The 15,392-nt window shown below is 43.3% G+C and overlaps 1 protein-coding gene across 4 annotated transcripts in view; it reads left to right on the top strand.

The window, feature by feature from the left end:
• Window positions 1–15,392, top strand: part of Rubcn (rubicon autophagy regulator) — a 71,361-nt gene that overhangs the window by 846 nt on the left and 55,123 nt on the right. For 3 of the 4 annotated variants that reach the window (XM_050159769.1, XM_050159768.1, XM_050159767.1), the window contains exon 1: window positions 10,322–10,565. The exons of the other annotated variant lie outside the window; for it this stretch is intronic. In XM_050159769.1, the coding sequence (XP_050015726.1) occupies window positions 10,501–10,565 (65 nt within the window). In that variant the 5' untranslated portion in view covers window positions 10,322–10,500. Of the gene's footprint in view, window positions 1–10,321; window positions 10,566–15,392 lie in introns of those variants that run through there. 4 annotated transcript variants of the gene reach the window in all.

Raw genomic sequence — 15,392 nt, 5'->3', positions numbered from 1 at the left:
AATTTAGTAATGTCACAGTGCCATGTGGTTTGCAAATTCAACAGCCTTGACACGTTTTACTATTTTTTTGCTTGGGACTCCCATAACTTAAAATATCTCTTATCATGCAAGTTGAATATATAAGTATTGTATTTTCTAACTTTTTTGTTTTACTTTACCAACGGAAACCTAGTTATACCACATCTGCCTTTTCTAGTAAAGATTGTGACAGTTATTGATTTATCTTAAAAATAAAGCTTCATGCTTTCTATATTTGAAGTATGGTTAAAAACAAAAGCCATCCCAAGTTATGATTCCAGCCAAAAGCAAAGAACCATAGTGTGTGTGTGTGTGTGTGTGTGTGTGTGTGTGTGTGTGTGTGATGAGCCACAGTAGTCTTAGCTGGAGGAAACATAAAATTTTCTTTTAAGACTTTAAGAAATACAATTCCTTATTCTCAGAAGTCAAGTCCGGTCAGGTGTGGTGTCCAACGCCTTTAATCCCAGCACTCTGGAGGCTGAGACAAGCGAATTTCTGTGAGTTGGAAGCCTGCCAAATCTAGCTATTGCGTTCCAGGACAATCCAGGGCTACGTAAAAGAGGCCCTGGCCCAAAACAACAAAAGTCAAGTTAGTTTTCTTTACTGTGGCAAAAATATAACTGCATATACTCAGTTAACATAGCGTATGCGTATTAAGGTGTATTAGAAATTAATGGTGAAAGGTTTGAACTCCGCAGGATCCAACAATGGTATGTTGAGTAGAATTGCCTGATGCTTCTGGCATAGGTTCTTGAGTTTGCTATTCTGCTCTCCAACCCCCACTTCCTTTGAACTGCTAGCAGCTAGGAAAGCTAGATTGCAAAGAAGAATGTGGATTGGTTGAGGCTTGGTGGTGCACGCCTTTGATCTTTGGACTCCAGAGACAGGTGGATCTTAGTGAATTCCAGGCTAATCAGGGCCACAGAGTGAGACTGTCTCAAAACAACAAAACAAAAACCAACCGACCAAACAAAAATGTTACTAAGGTTCCTGACTTATTTAATAGTACATTTACCTTTCCTTTCCATCATTGGCTATAGTACCTTATGAAGTTCTGTAGACCTTAGTCAGCTTCAAAACAAGAAAGTACTTACGCTTTTCTAAGTTGTCTTAAGATTCTTTACGGTTCTGAGTTGGCTGCTGATGGTGTATGCCTTGAATCCCAACACTTGGAAAGCAAAGGCAGGTGCAGTTCTGAGTTCAAGGCCAGCCAGGGTTACACAGAGAAACCCTATTTCAAGAAAGAAAAGAAAAACAATTCTTTACAGTTCTGAGATTTTTCTAAGCACAAGACATTTCTTTCTGCATTAGCCCTCTGCCATTAGTTATAACTCTGCACCCTCTACTCATTTGCAGGAGTAAACTACAGAGAGTGTAGATGGGGCCTTTTTTTTTTTTTTTTTTTTTAACAGCAGTGTCTCATATGTGGCCCTGATTGACCTGGAACTCCCTATGTAATCAAGTGAGGCTGGTCTCTTACTCACAAAGATCTACCTGCCCTCTGCCTTCTTAGGGCTGAGTGTTCACTTACATACCCACCCTGAATATTCTGTTTACTTTTTATATTGTATGTTTTTGTGTGTCTGTGTGTGAGAGCACATGTGACTGGCGCACGTGTCAAGTCAAAGGACAACTTGTGGGAGTCTGTTCTCTCTTTTACCATGGAGGGATCTAACTCAAATTGTCAGGCTTGGCAGCAAGCACCGTTAGCCACTGAGCCATCTATCTGACCTGCCCATCCTGTTTCTAATCTTATGTAAGAAAGCAACTGCATTTAGATTTTGGTAGCATGCATTTACTATAATAAACTGGGTATGCTTAGATTTTGGATTTTTTTAATTTTAACTATTTATAGGACAGATAACAAATACACCAATGTATAAAAACTTTCCTACACTAATATAAGTACTAACTTTGGTCCTAGTCTTCTCTCACAGCTGAAGCCTGATTCCAACTCTTAGTATTTAGACTGCCCCTCGGTGTCTCATCAATCATGACCTCTTGTTTCGATTGGAATTTCAAGCTTCCCCAAGGACTAAAGCCTCCGAGGTTCACAGTCTCCAGATTTTTAAAGATACAAGAATGAAGCATTGTGGGACTATTATGTCAGTAGACAGGTCACACACAAAAGAGAACAAAAATGGCAGTCTGGACACATCTTGTAAATGGGATCATCATGTAATATATGATCTTTTGTTTCCTTCTTTCACTGAACAAGGTTTTCTAGATTGGTTTTTTTTTTTTTTTAACAAGGAATCCAAGCCTCACTCCTTTTAATGCTTGAATAGTATTCCATTCCGTACCTCCAATGGACAGCTGGGCTATTTTCACTTTCTGGTTATTATAAATAGCATGCTATGAACATTCCTACATGAGGTTTGTGTGGGCATAAGTTCTCATTTCTTAGTCATATGCTAGATATAGATTGCTAGATCATATGATAACACTTCAAGTCTTTTTTCTTTTGGTTTTTCAAGACAGGGTTTCTCTATGTAGCCCTGGCTGTCCTGGAACTCATTCTGTAGACCAGGCTGGCCCCGAGGTCACAGAGATCCGCCTGCCTCTGCCTTGTGAGTGCTGGGACTAAAGGCGTGCGCCACCACTGCCTTGTGCACTTCAGCTTTTTTTTTTTTTTTCCGAGACAGGGTTTCTCTGTAGCTTTTTGGTTCCTGGAACTAGCTCTTGTAGACCAGGCTGGCCTCGAACTCACAGAGATCCGCCTGCCTCTGCCCCCCCCCCCCAGTGCTGGGATTAAAGGCATGCGCCACCACCGCCCGGCTGCACTTCAGCTTTTTAAGGAACTGGCAGATTGCTTTTCCTAGCGCTTATGTTATAAACCCTCGAAACACCAGAGTGTGAGGGCAGCAGTGTTTCCACGTGCTGCACATATTCATTAATATTTGCTACTATTTTTGTGAAGGAATCTAACTTTATACTTGTGTAGCAATTAGAGTTTAAATATGAAATTGTGATCAGAGAAGTGTTCTGCTGATACAAACATTACCATAAAGACTAGATTTAGAAGTAATCAATCCAAAATCAATTAGATGGTATAGTCAAACTGACTTTGGAGTCACAGATATGAATTTGATTCCCATAAGCTCTGTTCCTTAAGATAAATATTTAAACTCTCGGAATCTCCATTCTGCCTCCCTCGTGTCATAGTAAGAAATTCTGCTGAATGGTTGGTGGTGGCGCACACCTTTAATCCCAGCACTCAGGAGGCAGAGGCAGGCAGATCTCTGTGAATTTGAGGCCAGTCTGGTCTACAGAGTGAGTTTCAGGACAGCCACACAGAGAAAAACCTGTCTCCAAAAACTTAAAACAAAAGCCCAAAGAAAATAAATTGTATTTCCAGGATTATAGTCATGACTTTACATTCTGAATTTTACATTATTTTGAGAGTTCATATTGAAAAGAAATAATAAAAAGTTATAAATAGAATATTAGATATCAATATCTTAGTCCTGGCTATGTGATAGTCTCCTAGGAGACAAACCTTTAGGCATGTCTATGAGGAAGTTTCTCAACTGAGTTAATTGAGATAGAAGGCCAGCACCAGATGTGGGCAGCACCACTCTGTGAGCTAGCTGAGCTTGCTGACTATGGATGTGACCAGCGTGTCATTGCTCCTGGTTCAGTGCCTCCCCTGTCACTACCGCACACACAGATACGCACACACACACAAGCACACAAGCACACTTGTAAGCACTCAAGCACGCACAGCTGACAGAGGTGTTTATTGGCCAGGTGCAAAGGCTGGAGTTAAAAGGTCAACTGTGGTGCATTTTCTCAGAGCACGAGCGTTAGCTATTCAGTTAATCATATGTTCACTGTGTCCCAGGTGTTGTAATAGGCTCGGGAAAGAAGCCGTAAACCATTTGAATGTAGCTCTTACCTTCACACAACCTGCAGAGCAAGAGGTTTTGAATATGTGTATGAATGAGGCACTGTTGTGGATGTGGCTTCTAACTTGGCCTGAATTGGAACCAGTTCCGAATCCAAGTCAAAAGAAATAGAATTCAAGGGGGCTGGAGAGGTGGCTCAGTGGTTAAGAGAGCACTGTCTGCTCTTCCAGAGGTCCTGAGTTCAATTCCCAGCAACCACATGGTGGCTACAAACCATCTGTAATGAGATCTGGCGCCCTCCTCTGGGTGTTAATGGAGGCAGAAAGTTGTATACATAACAAATAAATAAATCTTTAAAAAAAAAAAGAAATAGAATTCAAGCAGCCACCCTTTGTAGTGGCTTGATTTCATACAGTGTAGACAGGACAGTGCCTACTATGGCCAGGAAAACAGAGGGGCAATTAAATGTGGATTTCAGATGAGCAACAACATATGTCACATGTTTTGGACAAACATTAATTTTACCATTCGTATCTGGTGTAGTATTTAAGATTATATATTATACGTATTGTGTGTTTAGTGTGTGGGGTATAAGTGTGTGTGCACACATATATGGGTAGGGTTTGAGTGCCAGACATTGTAATAGGCTCAGAAGATAAACAGTAAATGATATGAATGTCTTCCTTTTGTTCAGCTTGCAGAGCAAACTGTATTTTCTGAGCTCCCAGAGGGTTTCTACAATCCCTTGTGTGCATATGTGCACAGGTGCTCTGGTGTCCAGAAATCAGCCTCTGGTGTACTTCCTCGGGAGCTGTCCAACTTGGTTTTATTGTTGTTTTAATTTGAGAATTTCATACCTGAGTACACTATGTCGGTATCATTCTCCCCCCCCCCCCTTCCTGGTTGAGTCACAGACTCTTAACTGGGACCCTGGATGCACCAATTTTGCAAAGCTGGCTGGCCAGAAGCCCCAGGAATCCCCCTGCTTTCCAGTGCTAGGATGCCTGACTCTTTAGGGGAGTGCAGGAGAGAGAGAGCTCCAGTCCTCTTGCTGGTACTGCTCTCAGTGCCAGCTGAGCTTGGTACCGTGTAGCTCAGCTCACAATCCTCACAACTTTCTCACACTTTCCCCCTTCACTTTTTTGTTTAGTGCACTTTTTAGGTTTCCTTTTCCCTCGATTTTGTTGAGATATAGCTGATAGCCAGGAAAAGACATTCATCTAAAGTATACAGTTTATAGAGGTGCACAGACAGATACCTATGAAAATATCACCATATAATGATAAATATATCAATCACTTGTAAAGGTTATCTTGTGCTCTTTTGTATTCTTCTCCTCACCTGCTACCCAAGGGTTAACTAATGTGGCTTTAGTCATTGTTGGTAAGTTTACAGTTTTTAGCTTTTTATACAAATGAGCTCATATCATATTTTAAAAAAAAAAAAATTTTACTTAGTATAATTGTTTCCAACCTGTATTTTTACTTGTTGTCCATATTGCACCAGGGATTCTGGTACCATGCTTTAATTAGTAGCTCAACTGAATGTCCTTATCTTGTTCTCAACTTCAGAGGGAAAACATTCCAACTGGGGGGTAAGGGCTTCTCTTCTCTCTCTCTTTTACATTTTTATGTATTTTAATGCCTATGTGTTTGTTGAGGTCAGAGAGCAGTTTGTAGGAGTTGGTTCTCTTTCAACCATGAGGTCCTGGAGATCAAACCTAGCTCAGGCTTGGTGGCAAGCACCTTTATTTGCTGAGTTATCTCACTGTCCCAAGTATTCCTTAACTAGGGCAGATTTTTTTAAAGATGCTTTTTGTTATGTACCACATTTTAAAAAGATGTTATTAGGATGAACAAGCTCCCATCTGTGCCTAGTTTGTTGAGTTTTAATTTTGAATGTTGAACTCTATTTAATACTTTTTGCTATATCAAGTGAGATAATCAAATGATTATTTTAAAATTATATTAACAAGGTAGATGGCTGGGCAGTAGTGATGCATGCCTTTAATCCCAGCACCCAGGAGGCAGAGGCAGGTGGATCTCTGTGAGTTCGAGGCCAGCCTGGTCTACAAGAGCTAGTTCCAGAACAGGAACCAGTGCTACAGAGAAACCTTGTCTCAAAACAAACAAACAGACAGACCAAAAAAAAAAAAAAGATAGATGGATTTGTATTTCTTTTATTTTTTTAATTATGTGTATCTATGTAGGCGGAGTTTTTCATCAGGACCCCTGGCTCTCCAATAACCACACAGAGATTTATTATTAATTATAAATGCTCAGGTGATAGCTTAGGTTTGTTACTGACTAGCTCTTTCAGCTTAAATTAACCCACATTTCTTATCTATGCTCTATCATGTGGTGGTGCCTTCTATCAGCACTCTGCATCTGGTTGGTGACTCCGCCCTCTTTTTTCCCAGAATTCTTTGTCTGGCTTTCCTACCTAACCTCTTTCTGCCTAGCTATTGGCCAGTTGGCTCTTTATTAAACCAATGAGAGCAAACCATCTTCACAGTGTACAAAGGATTATTCCACAGCATCTATGTGTAAGCGGACGTCTTCTGTCCCAGCCGCCTGGTCACAAATGACTGACTCAGAGGCTGAGTATGAATTATAAATGCTCAGCTGATAGCCCAGGCTTGTTACTAGCTAACTCTTACATTTTAGTTGACAATATTCCTTATTTATCCTCTTCCACCTTTATTAGTATGGCACATTTGTCTCCTGCTTCATCTGCATCTGGTGGGTGACTCCTGACTCTGCCCTTCTTCCTCCCATCATTCTTAGTTTGGTAGCCCTGCCTATACTTTCTGCCTGGCTACTGGCCAATCAGCCTTTATGAGACTAATTTGAGTGACAAATCCTTACAGTGTACAAGAGGATTATTTTACAGCAAATGTGTGTGTGTGTCTGTGTGTCTGTCTGTCTGTCTGTGTGAATGTAGTGCCTGCAGAGGTCACAAGAGGAAGTTGGATGGTCGCTGAGCTGGAATTATAGGTAGTTGTAAATCATCTGATATGGGTGATGGGAATCAAACTCAGGGAAGCTCAACTCAAGACACCAAGTTTTCAACACAAAGGAGATATTTTTGCCCCAAAGGGCCAAGGAATAGGGAGTAAGAGTCAAAGAAAGGAGATAGAGGATGAGGGAGAAGAAGAGAACAAGGAAAAGAGGAAGGGATATTTGTTCCAGAGGCTGGATGATGACAAAAGACTGTCTCTGGACAGAGAGGAAACAGATGTGGCCATAGGCAAATTGTGGTTTATAAAGGTAAAAGGGGAAACCCCCTGTTAGGATGTTATTCATTTTAGCTGGACTGTTAATTAGTGCAGCCAAGAGGGATTTTGATTGCTGGAGTTTAATACTTTTATAGCTGAACCTTGGTAGACAGCCTCGGGAGAAGGAGTGGCCAAATAAGAAAACAGACCTTGGTGGCTGGCTTTAGGAATGTAATCTAAAGGGGATGGGGGAAAAGGGCAAAGCCTGCCAGACGTTTGTCCTTTCCTCAGGTCCTCTGAAAGAGCAGCATGTGCTCCCAACCTCTGAACCATCTCTCCAGCCCTGAATCTAGCCATTTTGTATTATCTTTAAAAAAAAAAAAAAATAGGTTATTGTATTTAGTTTGAAATACTTTGTCAAGTGTTTTTTATTTTAACATTTATTTATTTATTTAGAAACAGGACCTTACTCTGTTGCTCAGATAACAATCCTTCCACTTCAGTGTCTTGACTGATGGAATTACAGGCATCTGATACCACACCTAGCTTGGATTTTGTCTTTTCTTGATTGAAACTGGTCTTTCTTTTGAACAGGATCTCCTGTCAAGCACTAGGGCAGCCTTAAACTCTGTATGTAGTCAAGGATGCAGTCGAACTTGGGATGCTCTGCCTCCCGAGTGCTGAGATTTACAGATATACTCCACTGTCTCATCGTGGTGCTGGGGGGTTGAACCTTGGAGGCTACTGTTGTTTTCAACAAAATCTCAGTCTGGTCTACAGAGCTAGTTAGTTCCAAGACAGCCAGAGCTGTTACACAGAGAAGCCTTGTCTCAAAAAACCAAAACCAAACCAAATAAAACAAAACAAAAAAATTCCCTTCAATCATTAGATTTTTACCAATAAAACAGCCAAATGCTGGGGTGAAGGCCTGCTAGCTCAGAGAAGCAGAGAAAGCACCCAGTTGATCTTCCTCCTCAGGGACATCCCAGAAACCTTTCTCCTACACTGTCTCAACTAGACCCTCCAACTGAATGTCCCTCCCTTCTACTTTCTCTGCCTCTCTCTATCCATGCTTCTAATTCCCCTTTACTCTCTATGGTTTTTTCTTAATAATCCTATGTTCACTTCCTGCCAACTAGTTGCTGGCTCTGCCTCTGTAGACCAGGCCTGGTCTCGAACTCATAAAGAACCGCCTGCTTCTGCCTCCCATACTGGGATTAAAGGCCTTCGCCACCACTGCCAGGCTACCGGCTCAGCCTCTCGACCTGTGGTTGACTTTATTTAACCCTGTTTACAGTAGTTAAGCAGAAAGCTCTTATTTTAAAGGGTTTTTTTTAGTAAATAACACAATCTGTGTGTTACAGTGTGATCAAATATCAGCAACAGCCTACCAAATGAGCTACATCCCCAGCCCAAATTAGAGAAGCCTTAGAAGCTGTATTTTTTTTTTTAACCGTCCTTAGTTTTAATGGAGTTGTCCTTGTTCTCTTCTCTACCCTCTTATTTTGTGAAGGGGTGGATATAACATAATGCTGATTCTTACCTTAATATTGTCGGAATCTTAGTGTAATCTTAACCTCCTTATTCTTCTACCCTCTGCTCTTGCTTAGGTCTGGGATTGTAAATTAGCAACCAAAGGGCCCCCTTCAGCCTAGAGAAAAGCTTTCCTTGGTCTGAACATTATTCTGCCTATATTTAGAAATGTAGTTAACTCTACCTTAAAGGGCAGATCCTGTCTTGTTTTGGGAAAAAAAAACTCTAGTACCTGGCAGCCAGAGGTCCCAATGTCCATTTGTCAACATTTAGTTACAGCTAAGGGTAGACTCCCTTCTTGGAAAAAGGCTGAACCGTCCCAGTTCAGATTTCTGCTCTTCTCTTGTAACTGGCTCCTTTCACTCTGCGCCAGCACCCACTGACTCATCCTGGCACTTCTAACCCCTCTATCTACTTTCCTTCTACCTCTAATGTGGGACCGCTCCATCCCCTTCCACATCATCAGACTTAGCCTTGTAAACAGATTTGACCAGATTTCCTCATTTGTACATACTTGATAAAACTCACTGTTTTATGGTTAAGATTCCTGCTCTTCAAAATGTCATTTCATAAACTGTTCTGCTTGCATGAGAATGCCCACATCTCCACAATATTCTGTCTCCACAATATTCTTGGCTTTAAAACTTCTTTTATGTTACATTTTACTTAGTGTGTGTGTGTGTGTGTGTGTGTTTACACAAACGCTTATGTGGAGGACAGAGGATGATTTCAGGAGTTGGTTCTCTCCTTCCAACATGGGGGTCTAAGCCTGGAACTCTAGTTGTCAGGCTTGGTAGCAAGCATCTTTACTTACTGAACCATCTTGCCTTCCCCCAATTTTGATTACTATGAAGCAGTAGTTTCCAAAACATCGTATCGTCTTAGTATCTGTCAGAGCCATTTAGTCTATCTTTCCCACCTCTCCTTTCATCCCCGTTAACTCATACCCTAGAAACTGCTGTGTCTAGCCTTGATGGTGTATGCTTATAGTATCTGCACTTGGGGTATGAGGATCCTGAATTCAAGGCCAGCCTCTGCTACAAAACCAAAACAAGGTGGAGAATTGGTTCAGCTGTTGAGAACGATGTGTTCTTGCAGAGGACCCGGTTCCCAGTTGGGGTCCCTGTCTAGGCAGGTGCCTTCACGGGCACCTACATGCACGTGATGCACACACATACACCCAGGCACACTCATACACATTTAAAAATGTTTACAAACAAGCAGAAGCCTGTACCCTGACATCACTCCTGCTGAAGACCTTCCCACAAAGGCTAGCCTTTGTACTGTTCCTTTGCGTTTCAGTTTGTGACCTCTTGATTAAAGACTTGGGTCCCCCAACACCAATAGATGTTAAATCACGATGGGCAGAAGTGTAGGTGTTAAAATTAAATCACTATTGGTGATGGACTGAAGTGAAGTTTATCGGATTTTGATTATATCAGCTTCCTTGTCTATCTTAACCTCCGATAGAGTCAGATTTCCAGGATAAAGTGTGACAAGAGTACACCTTCAGATTCCTGACCGTGGTTAGCTGGAGTTTTCAACCTGGTACTCTGCCTGGTTAAACTAGCCTAGCACGCGCAGCTAAAACCTGTGCGCCCAAATTAGCTCAGCCTGGGATTGGGTAGGGCAGTGCATGCCGGGAGTGGCCAATCTTCGAAGGGCTTGTTGGGAATTGTAGTTCTTGGGGCCGGAAGTGGGGGTGGCAAGGGTAGAAAGGCAGCTGAGGCAGCAGTCCTTGGCGCTGACGCCGCCAGGGTGTAGTGCATGGTTCCGAGCCCACCAACCGTGGTGCCCTCCCTGTCCTGAGAGTGCTCCGTGCGCCCTGGTGACCGAAGCGGCCGGGAGCCTCTCTTCAGCCCGGAGGCGGCCTTGCAGTCCCGGATGCGTCCGGAGGGCGCGCGAATGGATCTTGGCGGCGGCAGGGAGCGCCTGCCGGAGGAGAGCAGGTGGGCTGGGAGCGGCTGGCAGTCGGGGCTGCTGGGTGCGCGCGCCGCGAGCTTTGGGAGACTTGGCAGGGCTGGGATGACACGCAGTGCGGGGCGCGGCAGACCTGAGAGCGACTGCTGCGAGTGACTTGTTTGGGAAGAATTTCTAAGAGGAGGAACTGGCGGGCATGTGTGAGGACGAGGGAGGAGAGTTTAGGGACGGTGAGCGAGGATGGGTATGATTCGTTCAGGGCCGGGAATAGAAGACAGAGAAGCCAAGATCCAAGACTGCTGAAGGAGACGCGGGTATTCAGAGTCTGGGAGAAAGGACTGAGGTGCTGTAGTGAGATTTTATAGGCCAGACTCTATAGCAGGGGACAAGGTTGGTGCCCTGCCTTAAAACTTGTGGTGACAATCCAGATTGATATTATGAGGGTAATGTAAGCATTTCTGGGAGCTAAGGTTTTAGGTTATAATTGACCCAGCAAGGTTAAGAAGGGACAACTGTGGGTTAGGAGGAGAGGAGGGCCTGTGTGTGCAAAGCCACTGATTGCACTGGGTGTGGGCTTGTTGAAGGGATAGAAATTGTGTCCTTTGTCAGCCAGATCCCCGCTGCCCTGAAAGGACCTCTGTCATTTACTTCTCATCTTCAGCCCCTTCGCTTCTTCCACACAATGCAAGTTTAAGTTTATGTGGAATTATCAGAAAGTCTTAGCTTCTAGAAATAAGGGCATTTAAGATTTTATTTTCTTTTTTAATTTAAACAGTTACATATTTGTATGTGTGTGTGTGCACGTACGTGTGTGCACATGTGGAGATTAGAGGACATCTTGGAGGAGGTGGTTCTCTCCATCCACCATGCAGATGCTGAGACTAGAATCAGGTTGTCAGGCTTGATGGCAAACAGCTTTACACAGAGAGCTGTTTCACCAGCCCAAATTAGGATTAAAAAGCTACTTTAGTGCTATGATCATTTGGACTTTAGAGATGTGTCTTCTATTGGGGATTTGCTTTATTAACATCTGGTCTTAGGTTTGGGAGTGTAATTCATGGGTAGAGCACTTGACAAGCATGCAGGCAGCCCAGAGTTCCATCCCCGGCATCACGAGAACAACAGAAGCAAGTCTTAACTTATAAAGAGGATGCTGGAGCAGATACACAACAGAAATAATGGCAGAAGGGAGTCTTTCTTGACACTTGGAAATAGATTCAGATACAGTGATGATCTCCAGAGCAGATGAAGGCCAAAGACTAGAAGCAAAATAATTTTCCTCAAAATATTCTCCGTGTAGAATTGAAAACTGCTTGAGTGAAGATACCCCTGCCTTGGTGTACTTTCTTGAGTACAAAGTGGTTGAACTGGAGTTTTTGCCTGAGGTCTATGAATGGTCTCTACTAAATGAAACTGATTTTACTTCCCTTTTTAGCATTTTAGTTTCTGCTTTTGTATATTTGGCTATGTATTCTTCCTCCAGATGTCTGTGAAGTGTTTTCTGTTAAAGATACCTTGTAGCTGCTAAGCAAGCGTTAGGGTTATTTTGATTTTCCTGTGCTATTTCATGTGGAGCAGGCTGGGTCAGCTATGTTAAGTGTGGTTTTTCTCTCCCGTTTAGCTGGAGCTGCATTAGTTCTTCATTACTTATTTGTTCTCTGCCAGGCACGGTCTTGACAGCATTGCGGATGTTAGTGTATTTAATGTCCTGACAGTTGTGTGAGGTACCTGCTGTAACATCACTTCCCAGAGGAGGAAGCGGGCACAGTGACAGACTGGATACGTAACTTGCTGTGTTATGCATGGATCTCTGGTAGAACTGAGACTCACGCCCAGTTACTTTTACTATCTACACTCGGCTGCTACCCGACAGGATAAGGTGACAAATGTGCACAGTAATGTTAATTTCTGCCACCCTGTGCCTGTCGTTCAGGTGAGCAGGACAATTCTTTTGCAGGTATATTTTTTTTCTGTCAATTACTTTTCTAACTTCTTAACTAGAATACTTTAAACAGTTTCAGCAGTGGGAACCCCACCCCCCTCCGCCCCGTGCCCCACAGTCACTCACTCAAACTGTCCTTGTAAGGCTACTCTCTCTTGGTGGCTGATTAGTTCAGAATGTGTTTTCAGTGAAGCTTCATAGTACTGATGGTCCCCTTAGTTCCAGATAGACACTGGTACATACATGCCTCGTGTGAGAATTGAGGCATTGTGGCTGAGCCCCTGCAAACATAACCTTTTCATGGTTACTACAACACACAGTTCAGAAAGTCATCTCGACGAGATGGCAGCTGTTTAAGCATGAAGGACATACAGTTTCCCGGTGAGAGCACTTGGTAGTGAAATGTGCATAATTTCAACCCACCGAAAGCTTCCCCTTGTTCTTATCTCAGTTAATAGCATTTTCTACTCAGTCAACCAAGCCACAGCCTCACCATGAAATTTCGGATTTCTCTTTTCATTTCTCATATCCAAAGCTTCAGCAGAATCCTAGCTTATGTGCTTGACTTGGCCATTTTACTAAGCCCTGCCTGTGTGAGGCAATGCTCTTCCCTGCTGGAAAATCATAAGACTTAAGTAAAATAATGAGTGTGGTACACACCAGAGTACAAGGGTTGTGCTCCTCGTCCAGCCTCCAGTTTCCATGTGCTAGTGTGTTGTCCACAGTTATTACCTGCAGCAGTGTAACGTTTTCTCCCGATTTCCATGGCTCCCCTAGCTAGGTTGAGCAGATGGGAGATTGGGGTGTTGACTTAGCTCTTAACTTCACCCTGGAAGTACACTTACATAATAGGTCCTCTACTGTTTTCCACGTGCCTCAACTACCTCATTGCAGACACTGCAGTGCTTATCTTCCCCTAAAGCTTAAGTGCCGGTTGTTTGGGAGTTGTCTCTGGAGCTGTGAGCTAAAATCAGCCCTTCCATCACTGGTTGAGCTGTTCCGTCTGCTCTGCCCAGTGCTCACATGACTGCACAGTGGCCCACACCAGAGCAGAACTAGATAGTAAGGTGTACTTTAGTGACTCTGAACACACAGTGCACCAAACCTTCCCTTTCTTTGTCCTCAGCCCTAGCATTTTCAATGTAGTCAATTAAGCCGGAACCTCCCAGTAAAATTGGATACTTCCTTCTTCTCCATGTCCCTTATCCAAGCAGGCTCCAGTTTCTGTAAAGTCTTCAAGTCTTCCCTGGTATTTCCTTAATTTTTTTTTTTACATTTCCAGATAAAGGTTTATAGTTTCTTAAAAAAATAAACAAACAAACAAACAAACCAAATCCAGGTCATAGTATTGTTTTTAGGCACAGCCAAACCTTGGTGCTGAAAATCCGCTTTCTGCTCCTGTCTCTAAGCCGGGTCCTGGTTTGTTGCCTTTCCTCTCGAGGAGACTTTCTACGGGGAAACCTTAGCCGTTCCAAACCTGGCAGTCTCAAGAGCAGTAGCAGAAAGGATGCAGTCCGGCAGCTCCAGCAAAAGCAGGCGTTCAGGGGCTGGCTGGCCAGTGTCTGACATTCAGCACGTCCAGCACACTGCTCACTGGGGCCTGGACTGTGTTGGCCTTGTGACCAAAATAAGTGATAAAGGTGGTTCCTTTCTGGAAAGTGGTTCCGTTTTCACCAGGTCCTGGATTCCAGGCAGGCGCAGGTCACATGGCCATTCACAGTCATAATCTCACAGTGGAGATTATTCTAACAACCACTGAACCCATTGGCCTCTCTAAACGTTGTAGCTCTCCATACTGTTACTTACTTAATGCGTCAGAAATACAGTCCCTACAGCGTTTGCTCAGGGATGTTCAGTGATTTCTTTCCCCTTGTAGTTTGGATATGCAGTGGAATTTCTTCAGCCTTAGTGAAAGCCGAAGTTACATTGTTTGTAGGAAAATGGATGCTGCTGAGGGTAATCATATAAGTCCGTCTCATAAGGTTAACTGTCTTATTGCCTCTCTCTTTTCTCTACTTATCCTTTAGAGATACATAAGGTCATAAATATACTGACCACATGAAAATGGAAGTGAAACTGTCTGGGGAACCAAGGGGACAATGCGAGGGATGAAAGGGGAATGTAGTGTGGTTTGAGAGTAGTGTGCTCATAGTACATTATATACTTGCATGAAAATTGAATTGTAATATATAGAATTTAGCAATTAAAGGGAATAGAGAAAACAGAATATAGTCCAAACTCCTACACTAGTATTCAGTTTGAGTTTTGGTCCCCCTGAAGCTCCCAGTCATGGTTTGTGACACTCAGTCCCTAGACTTTCCCAGCCTTTTCGCTTTTCGCTCTGGCTTCTGTGCACTCCTGCGGTGTCTCTTTCCTCTCTGCCTGAAGAGCGTAATCACCCTTAAGTGATCTCTGTCAAGGCATTCCCGACCTGCCTGGCCCTCTCCACCTCTCCATCACGACCTTCTCTTTCTCTGCATTCATTCGCATTCCTCATCACTTTTGCCCTCGTGCTTTTCCTTCTCACCCTGACAAGGCCAAGGATTGACCCTGCATCAGGTCGGTGGTGAAGCAGGTGATCATGGGAGTTTTGAGCCTTCTTCACTCTGTAGTTCAGTTGTTTGAATCACACACATCCCACTCCTGCCCTCCCCCACTCCCCTGCCTGCAGAGGCACCCCTGCAGCCTTTAGGAAAGTGCCTCTGTCTGGATGAAGGGGAGGGAGGTCTGTCAGCTGAGGGCAGTGCTGTGCCTTAGGGGCTTCACGGTGTCTACCCCGCAGCTCCTTATCAGTTCTTCTGAGATAGAAGTTTTCTCTTTCTCTTCTTCCTCATCTTTGCCACCCTTCCGTTTTAGTTATCTTAATTTATTTTGGTTTTATTAGACAGGGTTTCTAGTTGGGTTTTTTTTTTTT

Source organism: Alexandromys fortis, unplaced genomic scaffold (genome assembly GCF_014885135.2).
Source record: "Alexandromys fortis isolate MF-2015 unplaced genomic scaffold, M_Fortis_MF-2015_v1.1 scaffold_119, whole genome shotgun sequence".
In the NCBI taxonomy this organism is placed as follows: Eukaryota; Metazoa; Chordata; class Mammalia; order Rodentia; family Cricetidae; genus Alexandromys; species Alexandromys fortis.
The sequence above is the reverse complement of the archived record's forward strand: the minus strand, read 5'-3'. Positions and strand labels throughout refer to the sequence as shown.